General features: G+C 30.9%; 2 protein-coding genes across 2 annotated transcripts in view; both read right to left on the bottom strand.

The window, feature by feature from the left end:
* Positions 1-236: 236 nt before the first annotated feature.
* Positions 237-7,033, bottom strand: LOC107491873 (linoleate 13S-lipoxygenase 3-1, chloroplastic). Its single transcript, XM_016112785.3, has 7 exons — positions 6,588-7,033; positions 6,201-6,484; positions 4,486-4,726; positions 3,143-3,484; positions 2,221-2,414; positions 1,856-2,139; positions 237-1,394 (listed from the first exon to the last, which is right to left on the bottom strand). The coding sequence occupies exons 1-7, from the start codon at positions 6,988-6,990 to the stop codon at positions 365-367; spliced, it is 2,778 nt and encodes a 925-aa protein (XP_015968271.1). The 5' UTR covers positions 6,991-7,033; the 3' UTR covers positions 237-364.
* Positions 7,034-16,684: 9,651 nt separating this feature from the next.
* LOC107491872 (potassium transporter 5) overlaps positions 16,685-21,388 on the bottom strand; it is a 6,546-nt gene continuing 1,842 nt past the window's right edge. The window contains exons 3-9 of the mRNA XM_016112784.3: positions 19,782-20,030; positions 19,645-19,686; positions 19,232-19,492; positions 19,082-19,134; positions 18,561-18,675; positions 18,198-18,452; positions 16,685-18,048 (exon numbers count right to left, since the gene is read on the bottom strand). Of these exons, the coding sequence (XP_015968270.1) occupies positions 16,985-18,048; positions 18,198-18,452; positions 18,561-18,675; positions 19,082-19,134; positions 19,232-19,492; positions 19,645-19,686; positions 19,782-20,030 (2,039 nt within the window). The 3' untranslated portion in view covers positions 16,685-16,984. The remainder of the gene's footprint in view (positions 18,049-18,197; positions 18,453-18,560; positions 18,676-19,081; positions 19,135-19,231; positions 19,493-19,644; positions 19,687-19,781; positions 20,031-21,388) is intronic.

Genomic DNA, 21,388 nt, shown 5'->3' with positions numbered 1-21,388 from the left:
ATAATTGGTTGCGAGCCTTTTTCCCCTTTTCTTAATAATCCTTGTTAATTAAACATCTATTTAATATAATTAAATAGATATTTTATGCCGTAGAAAGCTAAATTAAAATAAAAATCTTCAAAATAATGATTTAATATATTTCAAGTGATTTTTTAGAGTTTGAGTGGGAAAAAAAATCACAATCAGTAGTGTAATATGATACCAATAATTTAATACAAGTTTATTTGAATTATTGCCTTACTAAATAAAAAAATATATATACCGCTAAATATATACAAAATATGGAGGGTAGAATGAGATGGTGAGAAATAACATGCATGATAACTAATAATTTGTTGAATTAATTAATGTTATGATTTATGATTTAAGTGGAAACACTATTAGGTACTCCTCTACATGTAACTCCAGGTTGGGAGGTAGGTGCAAGCAACTCATAAGGCAAGACACCAGCCCCGCAGCGATTCCTAAGTGTTGGATCACAGTTTCTTCTATCAATCTCCTTCTCTATGCCTCTGATCTCCGCCGAGAACGCGTAGAATGCCTCCACGATCTCCGCATCGCCCGACCATATGGAGGGCTGCTGCCGCTCTCCCAGGTACTCCTCGTCAGGGGAGTGAGTGGAGAGTGTGTCCACCACAGCCATATACTTTGTGGCCTGCAGCAGGCTCGGTAGAGAGTTTAGGAAGTACTTTTGCGGGTTCGCTATGAAATTCTTATATTCAGCCTCGCCCTCTTCCGGGATTAGTTTTCGCATCAACGGTGGACGATTTGGCACATAACCACCGTAAGGGTATTGCCCGAAGTTAAGAGCTGCATGCTGTGCGGATGCTGTCCAGATGAGGGTGGTGAGGATGGAGACGAGATCCTCGTTGTTGTTCAGTGGGGGCCACCAGCTTTCATGGCTGAGATCAGCATGGCCCACGTTGATTGACTCTGAGTACCAAGCTTGTAGCTCTTTGTCATTGCAAACAAGCTGGCCATCGTGGCCATGGTAGTAATGGTTCACGTAAGTGCGGACCCAGTTTTCTATAGCAGACCAGATGAGAAGCCCGTCGGTAGCGTAAGGGTAGTCTTGTATTAATAGCTTTAAGCCATTTGGTTGGGTTGGGTCTGGTATTGCTATTCCTCTGCGGATGAGATCGGCGGGGAGGCCCTCCGTGTCAAAGCGCCACAAGTTCTTGTAAGCAGCACAACTGATCTCCATGCAGTAGCGTCCAGGAGTGAAGCAAGACTCGATGACTCCATCGGCATGGATAAGGGCCTGCCTAGCTATGCCATTGATCTCTAATGTGTATCTCATGTGTGGATCCAACAACTTGAAAATAGGATGCATTTCACTCAATTGCCTATGAGCAGCCAATATAAAAGGCTCCATGCACGCATGTGTGCGTAACCTATAAATACATACATAACATAATTAGCAATTTTTTTTTCAAAATTGCTGCTAGGTGCATAAAAAAAATTAGTCGCTGAATCGGTTATTATTTATTTATAATAAATATGTGTATAATTTAAATACTTTTAATTTATATTTTATATTTAATACATATTTTACATTAGTTGATGGTTGATTTTAATATATAAAAAATATTAGAATAAAAGAAATATTAGGATCATTAAAATTTATTATTTTTAGCTATTACTTGGTCATTAATTTAATTTATTTAGCCTAATTCTTTTAGTTTATTAATTTAACAACATACTTTATTCTATACTTTTAAATATTGATGATTAATTGATAATAAAAAATAATAAATTCTAATTCATATATAAAATAATTTGTCATTCAATTTTACTGATAATGGAAATTAAAGAAGAATTTAATGGGGCTATATGGCTCTAGCTAGTTAATTACCAATGGTTGACAAGTTGATGCGCGCCAGAATCATTGGCGCAAACATGAGCCTTGGCAAGCTGCCACATCCAATTGCTAGTTGCATCTACAGGTGGGGTAACAACTCGTTTTGATCCAGGCAGGCTAAGTTCTATAGCTATAGGCTTCAGAGTCCCAAGGGGTGTCTGGAAAAATAGGGTACGCGTAGCGTAACATTTTCTACCTTCAAAGCTGTTGATCCCTTCCAGAAAAGGAAAGTAGATATCATGGTAATCTAGCATAAACAATTTATTTTCCTCTATTGCCTGCAAAATTCAAAAAAATAAATTTAGATCAATCGTGTGTGTGTGTGTGTATGGAAGAGCATGTAATCCCAAGGCAGGTACCTGCTGCACTGTCATGCCATTAAGTTGGCCTAAAATGTGCTCTTCTTTAAGGGCAGACTCTTGGATATCGTATATTCTTGAGTCAAGCTTGCTTACGGGTGGGAAAACTTGAAGCCTCTCAATGTTAACAGGGTTGACTCCTGCTAATGCTTGGCGGGCAAATTCGTCGTCTCGTAGCCAGGCATACTTGTCCACTGCACGTTAAAGTATATATTGTTAACCATTGATTAATTATAAGAAAAAAATATATAACATGATTAATAAAATTTATTTTTGACATCAATACTAAATACTTAAATTCACATTTTTTCATCATTAAATTATCAGAACGATTGTCCATAGATGGATAATTCTTCTTTGTATAATGTAGAATTAAATTAAATATCATAATTCAAATATAGATATATATGTGTATATGAAAGAGATAATAACAATAATAAGAGAAATGTTTCGTATCCAAGTCTTTTATAAGGTGAAAACTTAGTTGCAATCAACTTCACGTAAAGTTGATACGTGAAGTTGATAGTTAAGAGTGGTTAAATAATTTGACTAATTTAATTAAATTTCATCTAAGAATTTTCAGTTATCAATTTCACGTGAAGTTAATTGCACTTAAGTTTTCACCCTTATATAAAACTCTTCTATAAACTAAATCTAATTAAATTAAATAATAACACTTAAAATAATATTAGACATATAAATAAAATTATAATAAAATAATTTATATTTATGTATATTTTAAAATTTTATATTAATAATAAGATAAGAGTATATCATTGTTAATATTAATTTATAAAAAGTATGTCAAATAATTTTAGAATAGATAATTTGAAAAAATAAAATGAAGTATTGAGGTAGCCAATTAAGATTCAAATCGAAAGGGAAATTAAAAGATAAAGAAAGGGATATTATATATACTTACGGGAAATAATCTTGGGGGTGTCAAACTTAAGAAGTCCCTGGCTGGATTCTTGTATCTTGGTGACCAATTCTGGGAGTGGGATTTTGTTTAAGACAGAAGATTGGTCGTCTTTCAAGCGGGACTTAATGAGCAAGCCTTCACTGAAAAGGCAATCAACGTCTGAGAAATCGTTGAAATCATGGTTATTAACAGAAAGGCTAGCCTTAAGGCGAGGGATCAAGTTATGAAGCACTGCTTTGAGCCTCTTGATAAAGAATGTGTTCTGCTTAGACTCCTCGAATTGTTCGTCTCTTGGTACGTACATAGGATGTGGTTTCTCCACACGACTCTCTGCACGCATATCTGCACCATACAATCAATATAATCAATCCAACCAAAAAAGATTCACAACATATATACAAATATGAATTATGTTAAGTATATACTAAAATTAGTCTCTAAAATTAGTTATCATTATAAAATACATACTGAAATATAAATATATATTGAAAATAAATTAAACCACACATGTATTTATATATAAATATATTGGTAGTTGATTTTAGTGTACAAATATATGCATCTTAGATCTTACACAGCTGAAACTCATCATAATTTTTTTATAATACCTTTTTAAAAACTTAATTTAATTCAAATTAGGTTATCCATATATCATTTAGAGAAAGTAGAACCAACATTTTTATTAAATTTTGGTCAAAATTTCATACTTTGTTATCTAATAATTTTTTACCATTAGATAAAATTGTACACCATTTAAAACATTATTAATGATTAATTAATGACTATAAATCATAAAATCTGCTGACCTTCTAGCACTCCTTTTTAATTTATTCCACATCTATGCTAATTTAACACTACTTCTGTATCTTTCATTTTTGGATATTTTCATACATTAAATTTTAGAATTTTACTAAGTTGTGCCTTTAAACACATAGTTTACACATATTATAAAAAAATATTTTATAAAAATTATTATAAAAATTAATTTTTTTTTACATTAAAAATATTTAAAAAAATTTATTACTATATTTTTAAATAGGACATACATAAATTAGTTAAATCCTAAATTTTAATTGAACAATTTATATATGTGAAAAAAATTTAATAACTAACTTTTTATGATCAATATATAATTAATTTTAATATTTTCTTGTTTTCAAAAAATTTCTTCTTCTCTCTTTCTCTTCCCTTTTTGATTGTTTACTTAAAAAGAATCATGTTTAAAATTTTTGTTAGTTTGTTATCGATTGAAAATTTTGATTCACTCGTTGGACCAATTTCTAATATTCTATGACGCAAAAATCTTAAACAATAAATAATAAATTGAATGATTCTGTTATTACCGGTATCAGTTGGGGAGCGGCCAGTACGACAGCGTCTCGGGTATGGATGTTCTTGGGATCCACCGAGTGTTGGTCTGGAGAGGTCAGCTCCTCTATCTGGATTTCCTAAATCATTGTAGGTGTCAAAATCATATATTCTGTCGGATAATTTTCTAACTCCTGTGCCATCTCCTCTAAGGTTTTTTAGCTCCTTCTCCCTCATTACTCTAAGCCCAGTAGGTGTATCTCTAGGTAAGTATGGCTGTGAAATTAAAATCAATAACAGATTATATATATAATTTTCAAAAAAAAAGCAAAGAGAAAAAAAAATGAGAATTTTCCTTTTTTTGATAAAATGCATTAGCAGTACATGATAATTGATTCAACAAATATTGAATATACAAAAATTTAGGGCATTCGAAACATAAAAATAATTAAATATGATTAGGTGTGCTAAACTTTTTTTTTCTAATTTTAAATAAAATGTTTAAATTCTTTTCTTAAATTTTTTAAAAAGTGATATATATTTAAATCTTTTAGTTATTAAAAATTAAGCAGATAAATAAAAAATAAAATATTAAAATTCTCAATTATTTTTTAAAATAATTCACATTTAAATATTTTCTCTTTGATATTAGACTAAACTATTTTTATTTGACAAAAATATTCAAATATTGATTTTATTTATAATAAATTTTTTTAATTTTTAAAATTTGATAGATAAAAATAATAATTTATTTATTTATTGGAAGTATAAAACTAATTTTGTTCATGAATTAATATATTTTTTAGTGTTTAAGCTTTATAAATAAAAGTAATAATTTATCCTTGGCGTTAATTATATGAGAAGCCTCAAAGTCAAACATCCATCAACAGTGATACAATACTGACGAAAGCTACTATAGTGCTTTTGAAGTCAACATCGCCGTGGCTCATTTTTATTATTTGTAACTTTCTTTAGTTTTATACATAATTAATTTCATTTAGTTATTATATCTATATATATATAGAAGTCAAACTCGTTATCGAATGTTGATAGTTTTCTGTTTTCCTTAACTAATTATAAATTCTAGAATGATTTAATTTATATATACTTAATAGTCAATATCTATTTAATTGATATAATTTAATACTCATTATTCATTGCTGGTTACCAAGGAACGAAATACCATTTCTCAAGGTAGATAGATATAAATAAGTTCGCTTGTTTAGAAAGGTTTGAATATTAAAAAGAATTGGCGGCCATCAAGTTCAACTAGTTGGTATATATTGAAGAGTTTGACTTTGACATGAACATTTGAAGCTCGATCAAGAAAAAGGATAATAAAAGTTTATATTTTTTTGGTCAAATTTATATATTTTAAGGTTTTTTAAAATATTTTTAATTCGTAATATTTTAGATAATATTGTATAGAAAACATTTTAAGTGCATGAGTGCTATTTTAACTGTTAATTTCGATTAATATATATTATATATTTTTTATAATTCAGATCAACAGTTAAAATAATTGATATACCAGTATTTTTAGTGTATTTAAAATATTTTCTATTGTATATATTAATTTTTAAAATGATGATGTAATTTTAAAAAATAAATATATTAATATTAATATTATCTTTTATGTAGGAATCATTTTATTTATTCACATAATAGTTGTTAAAGTATGAAAAAAAATCTACTCCACCTGACTCTCCACCAAACAAATATTGATTAGCAAGATAGAGAAAAGTCGTACCTTGTTAGAGAAGAAAACCCTCTTTCCAGGATGATCCTTGGTGGTGGGCCTTACCCATGAGTTACAAGGGAAATGAAGTGGGCCAGTGGCGAACCCCTCGATGGTTATAGTTTCCAAGAAGAACTCTCTCTGGTGTTTGTTGCTCACCGTAATCGCACCCGGATCCCCAAAATTGGAGTCAACAATGAATTCAGCCGTGTAAGTAACTCTCTCCGCTTTAACATTCGATTTCTTCGACCAGTCCTTCACCACTGCTTCCTTGCTCTTCTTTGGACCTTTCGTTCCTAAACAACACAGCACAGAAATTAATTAATTGTTCTCCTAATTAAAGTACTCTGAGAGGCAGAGAAAACGAACTATTAATTAATTAATTAATCAAATAATTACTTGGATCAATGTCAGTGCTGATGAGCTCCAGGAAAATACATCTTCCTAACATGCTATCAGCGATGGCGTCAACATGCTTGACAACTGTCTCTTGAAAATCCTCTTTGATTTTGTTTCTCACCGTCACTACAGCTCTAACCTTGAACTGCACTGGTTTCTCTTTTTTTGCGTGCAAGGGGGCGGTGGCGGAGGTGGAGGCGGAAAGCGTGTTAACGAAATCCTCGCTGACAACTGTTGCAGGAAACTTTGCAGCCTTCGTCAACCTCACAGATCTCGTGTTTTCCTTTCTCATTTCTATGAACTGAAACACTGGTTTTGATTTTGAATTTGTTGAGGAGGAGACAACCCATCGTGAGGGCCGCTCTATCAATGAAGAACCCATAAATTCGTTTACAAGTGCCATCTTCTTCTGCGGAGGTAAGTGGAGGTGGAGTTGGGGAAAGCAATTTGTTTTGTTGGATAATATATATAGAGAGAAGCATCACCCATAATGTCATTGTCAGCTCCCATGCCACGCGGTGTCTTTCAGAAAAATAATACTTACGAATGGTTGCTTTATGAATCATCCTGTGCTTTTACCTTTGAATTCCTCTTCTTCTTCTTACTATTATTTTATTTTGATTGCAGATTTCAAAATAATTGGGCTCCCCGGTCAAACCGTGGTTTAAGCTAGTTAACGCCGTCTGTGGGCGGGAAACAAAGGGGAAAACGATTAGTCAATATATATGTGGTGACTTGCTTAGACATGATTAATGAATATATATTTGAATTTAAAAAGTAGTTTAAATTTAGTCATTTAAATCAATCCAATATTTATAATTGTATTCTCATCTTCTCAAATACAAATTCTATTCTTAATTATAGAATATATACCCCTATTTGAAGTGCCATATCACCTTATTTTTTTGGTTTGTAATTTCCCAATTAATAAACTCTTTTCTTTTGGTATTAAAGTCAATCTTACATTGTATTATTTTTATGATTGACTCTATAATATAATATAATAATATGATGATGATATGATTGTTTTTATCCTTATAATAATAATAATAATTGGATTTATTAGTTAACGCGTGCTCTTCCATGTTAAGATTATTATTTTTAACAATAATACTAGGAACCAACTCTATATAAGTCAAGAATCAGCCAACTGGTAATCGGATGTTGCTATTAATAGACATACAGATGTTTTTTTTTCTTGTAAATTGGATGGTTTTGGATATGATTTCTATGTTTCATGTGTTACGCATTAATAAAACATAATTAATTATATAGAATCAACTAATGAATGATCAAAGCATCTGTTCCGTGATTCTCTCCTAACACTAACGTGGTCAACAATAATTTAACAAACAAATTAAATTATAAATTAATAAAACTAATTATAATAAATTATGTTGTTCCATTCTTGGCTGATTATTAGTTGGTTCTATATACTTTTTCTATTTTTAAATATTTATTTTAATAAATATCTAACAATATATTAAAAATAGACACCAAAATCTTTAAAATATTAATTCTATATTTTTATAAAAAAATGTAATATATATTTTTAGAACAAATATTAATTGAATGCATAATAATACAAGGTGTGGTTATTAATAAGCAAACGAAAAAAATTTCATTCAAAAGTCAATCTTATAATATAATAATAAACCATGCTGACTTGAAAGCTAATTGACGTTGAAAGAAGAAAGAGGCAAGAACCAGCAATGCCAAAGGGTGAGCAGATAACGAAAAACCAAACGCTGACCAAGGCAATAGGACCATTTCAACACAAAGTTTTCTTGCACACTAGAGGTTTTAAAACCTGGAAGGATGGTTTAAATAAAATTTGGCATGTTCCAACATGCCTACCCTTAGACTGCTTGGAAACTTTTAACTTTGAAAAAGAATTTTATTCGATTCACATTACAAGAAAAATATTGAATACTGACAAATTTATTGTCGAACATTAGCATTAGATTTATCATCAGATTTATCAATAAATTTGGCAATTGTCGGAAAAAAAATGCCGTCGAATTTTACTTTTCGATGCGTAGCGCCGACTACCACCAGCTACCACCTCACCCATCTTTTTTTTTTCTTTCTCTCTTCTCTAGTAACATGATCATTTTTTAATTAATCTTTCTTTTTGTTTTAGTTAAATTTAGTATTAGTTTATGTTTTAGTTGTTAATTAGTATTATAATTTAGGTTTTTAAGTTAATTAACGTTTTAGGTATTATAATTTATGTTGAAGTTTATTTAAAAGATGGAGTGAGAGTTGATTAAAAATTAAAAAGAAATTAATAGATCTACTAATAAAATTTATTAGTAACAATATTTGAAGTTTTTTTATGGGTGAATTAGGATTTGAATCCTTCTTTGTTGCTTTAAACATGATTATTTTCTAATTTATTTTTTTGTTTTAGTTAAATTTAGGATTAATTTAGATTTTAGTTGTTAATTAGTATTATGATTCAGATTTTTGAGTTGATTAACATTTTACGTATTATGATTTATGTTTTTGAAATTTATTTAAATGATTGAGTGAAAGTTGAGTAAAAATTAAAAAGGGATTAATAGATCTACTAATAAAATTTATTAATAACAATGTTTGAAGTTTTTTGGTGGATGGATTAGAATTTGAATACTTGTTTGTTGCTTTAAACATGATTATTTTTTAACTAATTTTTCTTTTGTTTTAGTTAAATTTATGATTAATTTAGGTTTTAGTTATTAATTAGTATTATAATTTAGGTTTTTCAGTTGATTAATGTTTTAGGTATTATAATTTATGTTTTGGAAGTTTATTTAAATGATTGAGTGAAAGTTGATTAAAGATTAAAAAAAAATTAATAAATCTACTAATAAAATTTATTAGTATCAAAACTTAGCTTGAAGTTTCTTGATGGGTGGATTTGGATTTGAATCCTTGTTTGTTGCTTTAAATATGATCATTTTTAAATTAATTTTTTTTTGTTTTAGTTAAATTTAAGATTAATTTAGGTTTTAGTTGTTAATTAGTATTATGATTTAGGTTTTTGAGTTAATTAACGTTTTAGGTATTATGATTTGTGTTTTTGAAGTTTATTTAAATGATCGAATAAAAGTTGATTAAAGATTAAAAAAAATAATAGATCTACTAATAAAATTTATTAACAATGCTTGAAGTTTTTTGGCGGATGAATTAGGATTTGAATCCTTGTTTGTTATTTTAAACATGATCATTTTCTAATTATTTTGTTTATTTTAGTTAAATTTATGATTAATTTAGATTTTAGTTATTAATTAGTATTATGATTTAGGTTTTTGAGTTGATTGACGTTTTAAGTATTATGATTTATGTTTTTGAAGTTTATTTAAATGATTGAGTAAAAGTTGATTAAAAATTAAAAAGGGATTAATAGATCTACTAATAAAATTTATTAGTAACAATGCTGAAATTTTTTGATGGATGGATTAGGATTTGAATCCTCGTTTGTTGCTTTAATAATTGAAAAAATTAATAACTTAAAGACAATTAAAGATAATAAATCAAGAAAATTTACTTTGAGTAAATTGTTTGTTACTTGAAAAGTTGAGTAGGACTAAGAGATATTTAGTTTGAATAAAACCCTTGAGAGGTAGAGATATCCGAATTTTAGGAGAGGTTCTCTTGAAATTTTTATAAGATTTTGAATAAAATTAAAAATTAAGAGTGATGGAAATTGTTGTTGCAAATTTGAATTTTATAAGAATATAATTTGATTAATTGTAAGTAAAGAATTATATTTTCCGAAATTTTAGCGAAATTTAATAGTTGCAAATTTGAATTTAATCCGTATGCTCTTTACAGACATGACGACAGATAGAGGTGTTACGAATTAGACTCATGGTCGTGGTAGAGAGAGGGTATCTACTGGTACTCTTGGGACTTCTCGGTCATCATCTTTTATTTCGACTACCATTGGGATGTCACAGGTAATGGGTGCACAGGATCAGCAATTCATCATGGTTCCTAACCCCAACTACGTGCCTCCTTCTGCTGCACCACCCTCACAATTAGGAAGTCGTTCGGCCGCTTCACTAGAGTGGACTCATCCACCACCTCTGTCTGCTCAGCAGCCCATTGTTTCAACGACGATAATGCCTCCAGCGACAGACATCGCAGTACCAAAATCTTCTTACAGATCCCAGCTAGATGGTCCTCCACTAGCTCCCATCGTACATATGACAATTTGGCCTGATAGTTTGATAGCGTGAGTACTATTTTAAGTCTTTTATATATATATTATTTTAGTTAGTTAGTTAATTTAATTTAGTTACACTCAATTTTTTACTTTTGATGAATTTAGGTTGTTAAGATAAGTTAGATATAGGTTAGTAAATTTAGGTTGTTAACATATTTAGTTTTATATGCATATTACTTGTTTGTGAATTGTTTAGGGTTTATTATTGACGGATAAAGTTTGTGGCACATTCTATTCATAAATGAAACTCTACCTAAATTTTTAAAAAATATAAATATAATTAAAATTTATAGATTACGTCTCATATGCATAACTTCCAATTCTGAATGAATTTTGAGTTGTGATTAGTTGTAAATGAAAACTAGAGATGTCTAGTATGTTCCATCCAAATTTCAGGATGATCCAAGTTTTTAAGAGTGAATTATGCAACTTAAAAGGAGTGGTACTCACTGTTCCGCCAAAACGGAATCATGCATAATAGAACCAACTTCTAATGTACATAACTACTTCATCATCAATTATATCACCTTGAAACTAGTTGCAATAGAAATCTAGAGGAGTCTAGTTAAACCATGTCAATTTTGAGAGTCATTAGATTTAAATTGAATTTTATATAGAATTTTGAAGTGAGCTATAATACTGTCCATTTCTAGTTTTTGGAGATGGAGGGCAGTTCTTTTGTAAAAATTATGTAAAATCCAAATTAGATCGAAATGCGTTAGGACTAAAACCAAAATAAATCCTAGTGTCTCTAAAATATTTGCATCAAGAAATGGGCTGGTACGCATTCATTATGTGACGTATAACAACCTTGTAAGGAATCAAGGTGTTGTGCTGCTGGGGCTTTAGTGAACCCACGATTTTTCCTTAGTTTCTGGAGCTGTAGTAATTAGAAGATTATGATACTTAGCTTGTTAGAAATCTTAGTTCGAGACGCGATCGCATGGATATAAAATTTGTACGATTCCAAGATGGTTTGATATTTTTAAGATGGGAAAGAAATTTGGAGGTTAAGGTTTTGGTTAGAGATAAGCATAAAAATAATTAAGTGTAACAACTAAGGACAAAATGCTCATTCTAATAAAAATCTAGAGTTAAGTTCTGTTTATCTGGGTCATGTTAAGAAGAATTTGCAACATTCATAGTCATATATACAATGGCTGCAGAATAGAGAGAGAGAAATGTCTCTACTCACAGGCGAAGAACCTTTTCCATTTTTCTTTATTAATAGCTGTTAGCGCCAAAAACAAAAAAACAAACTTATCAAATAAGAAAAACAAATCAATGTGGTCAATTAACATATAGTATTCAAATTAATTTATAATTCAAAAGGTTAATGGAATAGTTTTCCAATTTGGCTTCTAATTAAAACCATAATTTAGAAAAAAGTAATTTGTAGAAAAACATAGCCAAGGTGACAGTGGGGAAATGAGTAATCCAAGTGGAACAGTCTTTCTTAAGGCAACATGATTTCATTGATTGAGAATCAAAGAAAAAACTTATTTCAACAAATCATGTGCTTATTTGATAGTTATCTTGTGCTTATTATCTCTTGACAGAAATTCATTATCTCTTGTACAATTATATTTTCATTCTAGAATGATATGCATCACATGAAGAAAAGGTCCGAATTATTATTAACAAATTATGTGCTTATGAATTATTATTGTTCTGTTTATTAGAGTTATGTGCTTATGAATAATAATCTTAAATCACTTCCTAATCATGCCTATGAATTATTATTGACAAATGAATCTTGGCAATTATTCATTCTAATAATTTAAAATCTTATACCATAAGAGCAATGCTAGGGGGCCAGCAATATTTGTGATTAGTAGCCATCAATTAGCCATCATTTGATGGTGTGAGATTTCATCCAATGACTCACCTTTCTCTGCTGGTTACATGCTGGCCAAAATGCAATAAAATTGCTGCCCCCTAAACTTTTCCATACCATAATTTATATGCTTTGTTTAGTCTTTTACAGTAGTGTGCTGTGTTATTATTTGTTTCAACTTTGTGAAGAAGACTAATATGCTGTTTATTGTCATCATATATTACTTGAATTGTTTTTGTTTGTTTGTATTTTTATTTTGTTTAATTCTACTAAGTATTTTTAATTTTGTTTAATTGTTATCACTTTTGATTTTTAGATTTAATTTTGATTTGCAAACTTTTAATGATGATGAAGATGTGGAAAGTAATTTCTTTATTATGTTATTAAATTTGTAGTGATCTAACACTAACCTTTTTTTTTAAATTCAAATTATTTGAGCTAATGACATTGTATTTTATGTTTATATTTTAATTTATCTATAAATTTTAAGTTTTTGTCTTTAACTTATATATGAATATGAAAAAATTAAAGTGATATTAAATTTTTACAGGGACGCGTAGAGGCGGGGCGGGTTAGGGTACTGCAGTTTACTACCCACGGGTAGTGATGAGTGGGTAATACCTAAGTAAAAGGACGACGGGGCGGGGTCGGGTAGGGCAAAAACCTGCCCCTATCCACCCCACTACCACCCCTATCTATTACTGTTATAATCTTCTAAAAAGACTTTGAGTGATACTGCTAGCATTACATTGTTTGTCCATTTTTCATTTTTATAGCAGTAATTCTTGATAGAGGTATGTAGTGCTAAGCATATCTCTCTGTAACCAAGTATTTAGAATTACATTTTTTTTATTATTTACTAGAATAATGATCTTATTGTTTCCTGATCCACTAGTGATATTGTTAACTATGGGTCGTTAAGGGATCAAGCAAATACATACATAAAGTACTGAATAATACAATAAAAAATAATTAAAAAATATGTATTATATGTTTATAAATGGCTGAACCTTATCATTATGATAAGTGTAGTATTTTATCAAATAATTAAAAGGCATGTGAAAAATAATAAGATGCATAGACAAACAAAAGAGCGAAAGAATAAAACAAACCATAATGTAATTGGCAAAGGACCCAAAATCCTAAAGCTCCACCAACGTTGTATATCCCAGCCATGTGTCTCATCAACCTGGAGCAAAGTTTATTTTGCATCAGACTTCATTAGCTCATTATCGAAAATTCTCAAGAAACGTCACATTTTATTACTTTAGTTAACACAATTTATTAGCACCATATTAAAAGAATGAATGATTATTTAATCTAGTTATTAGTTCATTGGATCAAAAGTTCAATGGTAGTTTAATCAGAATAACCGAATTATAATAAAATAATATAATAAACAGATAAAATATAATTATATTCTAATATAAACCTTAAAATTTTATCCAAATAAAAAACTCTACAACAACCAAAGTGTTATATAATCTCATCCAAGTCTGCACAAGTCAAATAACAAAAAAAATATCCAAACAAAATTATAAGTAAGCAAAAATTAGTATGCAAATAAATAACAGATAGAACATAAGTATAAGTAGGCAGCAAAAACAATAACAGCTAGGCAAATAAATTCAATAACACATAGCAAAAAAGTTAATAACACCTAATAAAAATTAACAAAAGAATTATTAGCAAGAACTGAACAATTATTAGCAAAAAAATTAATAAATCAACAAGAACAATGACAACAACATCAACAATCACTAACAAATCAACAAAAATCATAACACAATAACTACGAGAACTGAATAATTATTAGCAAAAAATTTAAGTAATCAAGAACAATAACAGCAAATAAATTCAATAACTACAAGAATTAAACATCTATATATGCAACAACAACATAATAATTAACAAGAAGAATCAGCAACAAGAAGAACAACTAACAGAGGTTTAAGAAGAACAATCAAAGACAAGATGCTGAAGAACAGAATTGAGTGACAGAGTCGCACACTATACCTGAACGCCAAAAGGAATGGAGCTGGAGGCGAGCAGGTCTGAAAGCGACAGTGACGAGAGTCAGAAGACAACGACAAGGCAACAGCAGAGCTCGTAGAGTGACAAACAAAAAAACTCGTTGCTTCAAGCTCTGGTAGAAGAAGAGAACGCACCGTCAGAGAGGGCAAAAAAGGTTTAGGATTTTTTGTTAAAAAAAATAAAAACAAGATAGAATAAAGAGAGGGATAAGTGGAACCTATCTGGACGACGAAGGAGAGAGATAACTCTAGCGACAGAGGGAGCGCGGCAACAGCAGTTCTTCTTCCAACAATGGCAGAGACAGAGGGAGCAACTTCGTTTGAGCCTATGAAACACGATACAAGCGACTTGACGCAGACTTTGGAGGAGAATAGAGGTGGGTAGCACTGACGGTGGGTGGCCGAAGGGGTTGCCGGAGGTAGTTGCAGGGGAGAGAGAAAAGAGAGGAGAATCAGGGAGAGAGAAGAGTGTTCTTGAAAGTTAGGGAAGAGGGTTGCGTATTTTGAATTTAGATTATGTTTACCGTCGGATTTACCGGTGGATAAATCCGATGGTAATGTATTGCGTATGACTAAAATACAGCGTTCCATTAATTGAGCTTTTACCAGTCCGCTGGTAATTCCGATGATAATCCTCGTGCCAATTTTTTTCTTTCTAAACATTACTGGCGGATTTACCGTCAAAAAATTTAATTCGACGGTAATTTTTTTACCAACGAATTTATTGTCATATCCGTCGAGAAATTCGCTGGTAAACCCACCGCTAACGTTCGACACTAATTCTAACGGTATTTAGCATTTTTCTTGTAGTGAAGGATAGAAAGATAGCAACGACAGGATGATAAACACACAACCAAATTGGAGCGTGCTTGGAAAGCTCAAAATTCACCCAAGTGTCTTGAATTTTGTGTGGAGATTGATGAGGAATTCCCTCCCAACAAAACTGAATTTGTAAAGAAGAGGTGGGAATTGACTAGCCTTTTGTCCAAGATGTTTTCGAGGAGAAGAATCAGATATGCACTTGTTTAGGGACTGATTTCATTCAAAGATTTTGGGTTTGACTCCCTTTACCTTAAGGCCAGAGACTGAAAATGGGTTAAGTCTCCAAACGTAGGGGGAAAATATGCTGAAAATTCTAGATAGAAAACAAAGAGAATTATTTTGTACTTGTTTGTATGCTATTTGGAAATCCAGGATGCTCTGGTTTTTGAAGGTAAAAGGATTGATGTGTTGGAAATGATAGAGCTAGCTGAGAAAAGCTTCAAGGAATTCTGCGTAGCAAACATAACCGGGATCACTGTTGGTCTGAGCATTTCAACTGAAGTTTGGGAGTGCCAAAAGTCATGATCACCACCTCTTCTAAACCAAATTAAGGTGAATACAAATACTGTGTTGGTAGTGAATCAGGTGGCTGGTGCGGGTGCAGTAGAGAAGGACTCAGATGGGAATATTCTGGCTGCAGCGACCTGGAAGTTAGCTTTGGAGGTGGAATCTCACAAAGCTGAAGCTCAAGCTTGTGTTTTGGGTTTGAAATTAGCTAAAGATTGTTGTTTTTTGGATATTGTTCTTGAAAGTGATAATGCTGAGGTGATACTAGCTCTCAAGAATAGGAAGGTGGGAGATTACTATTTTGGTTCTTTATAGCTGACTGTCTGAGTTTGACACATAGCTTTAGATCAATTTTTTTTTTTCATGTAAAGAGGGAAGGGTAATAGAGTTGCATATGGCTTAGCTAACCTTGCTTTTATCATTCCTGATTTGTTGTGGCTAGAAGAAGCTCCTGATCATATTTGTAACTTAGCATCATTGGATTGTCTTAGTCCTATGTTGCCTTAATCAGTAAAGATTTATTCTTTCCAAAAAAAATTAAATATGAGTGCAAATAATTACTATTTATTTTTTAAGGTACATGATAAATAAATTTTAAGTCTTAGTTAAACAAATTAAAATTTAGATAAAGAAGACTAAATGATATATATATATATATATAGAGAGAGAGAGAGAGAGAACAAAATTAAAACATAGGCTAAGATACTACAAAAAAAAGGCTTTGCCGCTAGTAGTTACAGATGTACTAGATATACATGATTTATATGGCTATTGACATGTTTCAGTGAATCATCAAAGTCCTTTGCCCCGAGAAATTCTTAGGCACTTGCTCTGTTATATTCATTATTTGATACTTGATTGTTTTATTTCTATATATTAAGACACTAAAAAAAATGACCTTAAATGTATGATGTATCAAATGGTGAATGTGAGAGAGCAAGAGAAGGAGCAAAAGATTCCTGCTAATGTGCACTGAAATATGGAGTTATATTTCGTATGTCATTCCAATCTTGAGAAGTCTCTTGCGAGGAATTGCCATCAACTTGTCTCCTTGGCGGAAGTTCTTTCTCAAGAAGCTGTAAGCATAGTTGACAACTATTTTATTGAGAAAAGATGAATTTGGTTGAGCCACCACCTCTGCTTCGCCTAACATATACACCACACCCTTTTCCATTGCCTTGTCTATGAACTTGACCTCATCTTCAGCACCCTGGATGGGCGGATCAGAGAAAGTGGACGACTTGTTAGGTGCCACATGAACGATGGGATCCGAGGAGGCACGAGACACAATGCCTTGGTTATTATTGTTTGGAATTATTCTGCTGGAAGAATTAGCAGACCTTACTTTAGTTCCTTCCTGCAATACTTGTGCTTCTGCTTCCTTGAGTGCCATCTGATCACTACTTTCTGCTACATCAGCCCCCTCAGTAAGCATAAAACTTTCTTGTTGAATGAAGGCCTTAAGATTTTGTATTAATTGGGATTCAAACTCCATAGGATCTTCAAGTCCATCCTTGTAACCGTGCCTCACCACACACCGGAACATTCGGTACTCTCTAGGCTCGACATGGCGAAATAAGAACCTCTCCTCCAAAGCAACTCGGCTGACAGGGATGGCCTTGATCGAAACGAAGACAAGGATTGAATGGATGGATGACACACTGGCAATGAGATGAGGGAATATCGGAGGAATCCCTTGAACAAGCTCAGAGTAGAGAAGCCCCATTCCCGGAACTCGGCTTATGTCTGGGTTGACGGCCAATTCTCTTATGTACTCACTGGAAACCTTGTTTCTGAGTTCAAACATGTATCTCTCTTTGTGCACGTAATGCCAGATTCCCATTAATGTTGTTATGAACAAAGCAGAAGCAATTGGAAGAAAACCTCCACCCGTGAATTTGGTTATCTGAGATGAGAAATACAAAGCTTCTGTGCAACCGAATACCAAGAAGAAGATAGCAACTTGCCATATGCTCTTCTTCCATATAACCAACATTATCAACGAAACCAAAGTTGTTGTGATCATCATATCCCCGATAACGGCAATCCCTGTATCGTCCACATAAATAATATTTAGAATTTCTTTGTAATGTAAAGTAATATATGTAGATATTCCAAAATGTTATGTGCAAAATTATAAGCAAAATCTAGTATATAGCTAACATGGTTAGGAAGATATTATAAGCAAAATTAATTACCGTATGCGTGACTAATCTTTTCTGTAGTCTTGAAGGCAGCACAAACAATAATGCATGCAATCATGAACATATAGTTGATCTCTGGAATATACACTTGACCCTGGTGCTTAATGGAAGTATGCACGACCTTAACTCGTGGGAAACAACCTAGACTTAGAGCCTGCGATATAATGGAAAATGCTCCTGAAATCATTGCTTGGCTTGCTATGATTGCAGCACCAACAGCTACCACAAATGTTGGCCAATATATGGAGTCTGCATGTTCATCATAAACCACAATAATGTCATAAGTCAATTGCTTGATAGGATTTTACTAACTAATGATAATAAATTCCGTGAATTTTCTCTGATCGTTCAACTTACGTGGTAGACTTGCGTAGAAAGTATTCTGTACTTTTCCAGGGAACTTCCGTAGAAATGCTGCTTGTCCAATATATGCAGCCAATATTGCAGGACATGTAATGAAAGAGAAGCTCATCTGCGCCATTAATGATAATGATAATGTATGTTAGTGAAAATTAAATGACACTTTGCCATAATTTTTTTAGAAATGTTAGACGGCCATCATTATCTAAAAATATAGGTTAAAATATATTATTAAATTACTAATTAAATTAAAAGTTCAAAAAATTATCTTGTCAAATAAATTTCTTTTTCTGTTATTTTTAATCAAAATTTTAATATGTATTAGATAAATAAATTTTTAATAATTTTTATTATAAGAACTTTAGATTCAATAAATGTTATTATAAGTAAAATTTGTTAGGAAAGCAAACTATCCAATTTGAAATTCCTTAAAACGAATTTGAGGGTATATTCTAAAATTAATAATAAAAAATTGGATATATTCACAAAGACAAGTTTAAATTTATTTATTTACTTACTTGGATTGCTCGTACATTAAAATGACCCAAGTCTGCAAACATAGCTTCAGATCCTATAATTATATGAATTTTAATTAGAATTAAAGAATAATACAACTTAACTAACAATATTAATAAACAAGGCATATAGATGCAAGTCATGCAACTCACCTGTTATACATAAAAATACTCCACCAAGTGATAACCATCCTTTTTTACCGTTGCGTTTGAAGTAATCGACTATATATTTTGGATTAAAAGCCCGTAACACTCCAATGTCATATTTGAACAAATTGTAGAGACCGATCCCACCAATGAATGCAAACCACACAAAGATAATTGGTGCGAACGTGAAACCCACTTTATCCGTACCGAATCGTTGCATCGAAAATAGGCCAATTAAGATCACTATAGTGATCCCCACTACAGCTTCTGATTTAGAGGAAAAAAAAAGATATTAATTATTTTTATGTAAAATTAATAATTAAATTTTTTTTGTTAAATAATAATTTAATTAAGTTTATAAAATTATTTTATAATTCTCATTTTATTTGTAATTTTAAACATGACTAAGGTGTAAGTACCTTGACCCAGTGATGTACTGATTCCACTTACGGCAGAAAGGACTGCATGTAAAATAATGAACAATATGTTATATACATATCAAGGATCCATTCAATTCGAAGTTAGGAGAGGTTAAAAGCTAGAGAGAATTAAAAACCTGAAATTGAAGGAGTAAGAATCCCGTCTCCTATGACCATGGAAGTTCCTGTTATGGTTGCAAGCAAAAGAAGAATACGAGCAGTGTGACTGTTCTCAAGCATCTGCTTCAGTCTTTGGGCTCGTTTTAACTTGTTAGAGGGTGTGTCCAGTTTATAGTTAGAAAGTTCTCTGTCTTCTGGTTGTTGATTTGGAACCAAACTAACCTTTAAGTGTCTGCATATCAGCGAATACAATGCAAATGCTCCACCTACACACAACATTTTTCTCCTTCAAATATACATACACATCTCACTTGAAATAATTAAATGCAAACAAAACAACAAACACTATGCGTGTATGTATTGATCTTTTTTTTTTTCAAATTTATAATGATAGTCGTGAGTTGAAATCATGTAACTAACAAAATTATTTTTTTAGAGAGAATAAAAAATTAAAAATGATAATCAGGATTTAGGAGAGACCAAATATTTTGTTTGGTTTAGATGTTCTGTTTTTTTTTTCTAAAAATAAAAAATAATATAAAAAACAAGTTTGGTTATTTATTTTTATTTTTATTTTTATTTTCAGATTTAAAAAACAAACCCAAAATTTTAGAAAATTTTGAAACGACAAAATGACGATTTCTATGTTTTCACTTTGGAGCTATGGCACTTTTGTAGTTTTAAAGAACTAAATTCTTCTCTAACAAAATCCCACATGGCTTTGTCACAATCCAATGGTGGCTGAAGACTTCGTTTGTTGTCAACAAGTCAACAACATCAACATCCATGTTGTTCACGTTCATAACTATGAGTTATGAGAATTATTCTTCTTATGATTGGTCATGTAACCATTAGATATTTTCCTTCTCTATTTAGCTCTAAGAGTTAGACCCATAAAGTAAGGATAATTTTTTTATTTATTATGATTTTTTATTTTAATAATTTATATTTTAATATTAATAATGTATTAAAATATTATTATAATTTATTTAAAATATACTTTATTTTTTTATATAGATAACATTTTTATATTTTATAAAAATTTTAAATTTATGTATCCATATATTTTATATCTTATTATGTCTAGTATCTATAGAACTATTCATTTTTTCAATTTTTCAATCAATGGCGGTGTTCAACAGGATAAAGATGACAAAAAGGTGGAAAGATGATCAGATTTGAGTAACTACTAACAAGTGACTGACACGGGAGAGCTGTTTAGTGTCATGATTGATTTATGGGGAGCGGTGGCTTTGTTGTGACATGTACGTGCGGTGGTGTGAAAAGTGAAAAGGGTAGGTGGGGTGTAAAAGATACAAGGGTAGGTGGGAGCTTGAAGCAAGTGGAAAAGTATAGTAAAAGTGGAAAACAAACAAAACAAAAGTTTTCAAACATTGTAAAACTGAAAATGGAAATAAATCTTGAAGATATCAAATAGAAAACGAAAATTGGAAATGTTTCTTAAACTAAATATGCAAAATTTTTATGGTTTTGCCGTTTTTCTAATAATACAAATATAATTGATTTGGTATCTAAAAATATTTGTCTAATTTATTAAAAAAATTAAAAATTAATATTTAATTTTAAAAATATAAAAATAAATAATTATTAAATATTAAAAAAA

Source organism: Arachis duranensis, chromosome 6 (assembly GCF_000817695.3).
Source record: "Arachis duranensis cultivar V14167 chromosome 6, aradu.V14167.gnm2.J7QH, whole genome shotgun sequence".
NCBI classification, from domain to species: domain Eukaryota; kingdom Viridiplantae; phylum Streptophyta; class Magnoliopsida; order Fabales; family Fabaceae; genus Arachis; species Arachis duranensis.
The sequence above is the reverse complement of the archived record's forward strand: the minus strand, read 5'-3'. Positions and strand labels throughout refer to the sequence as shown.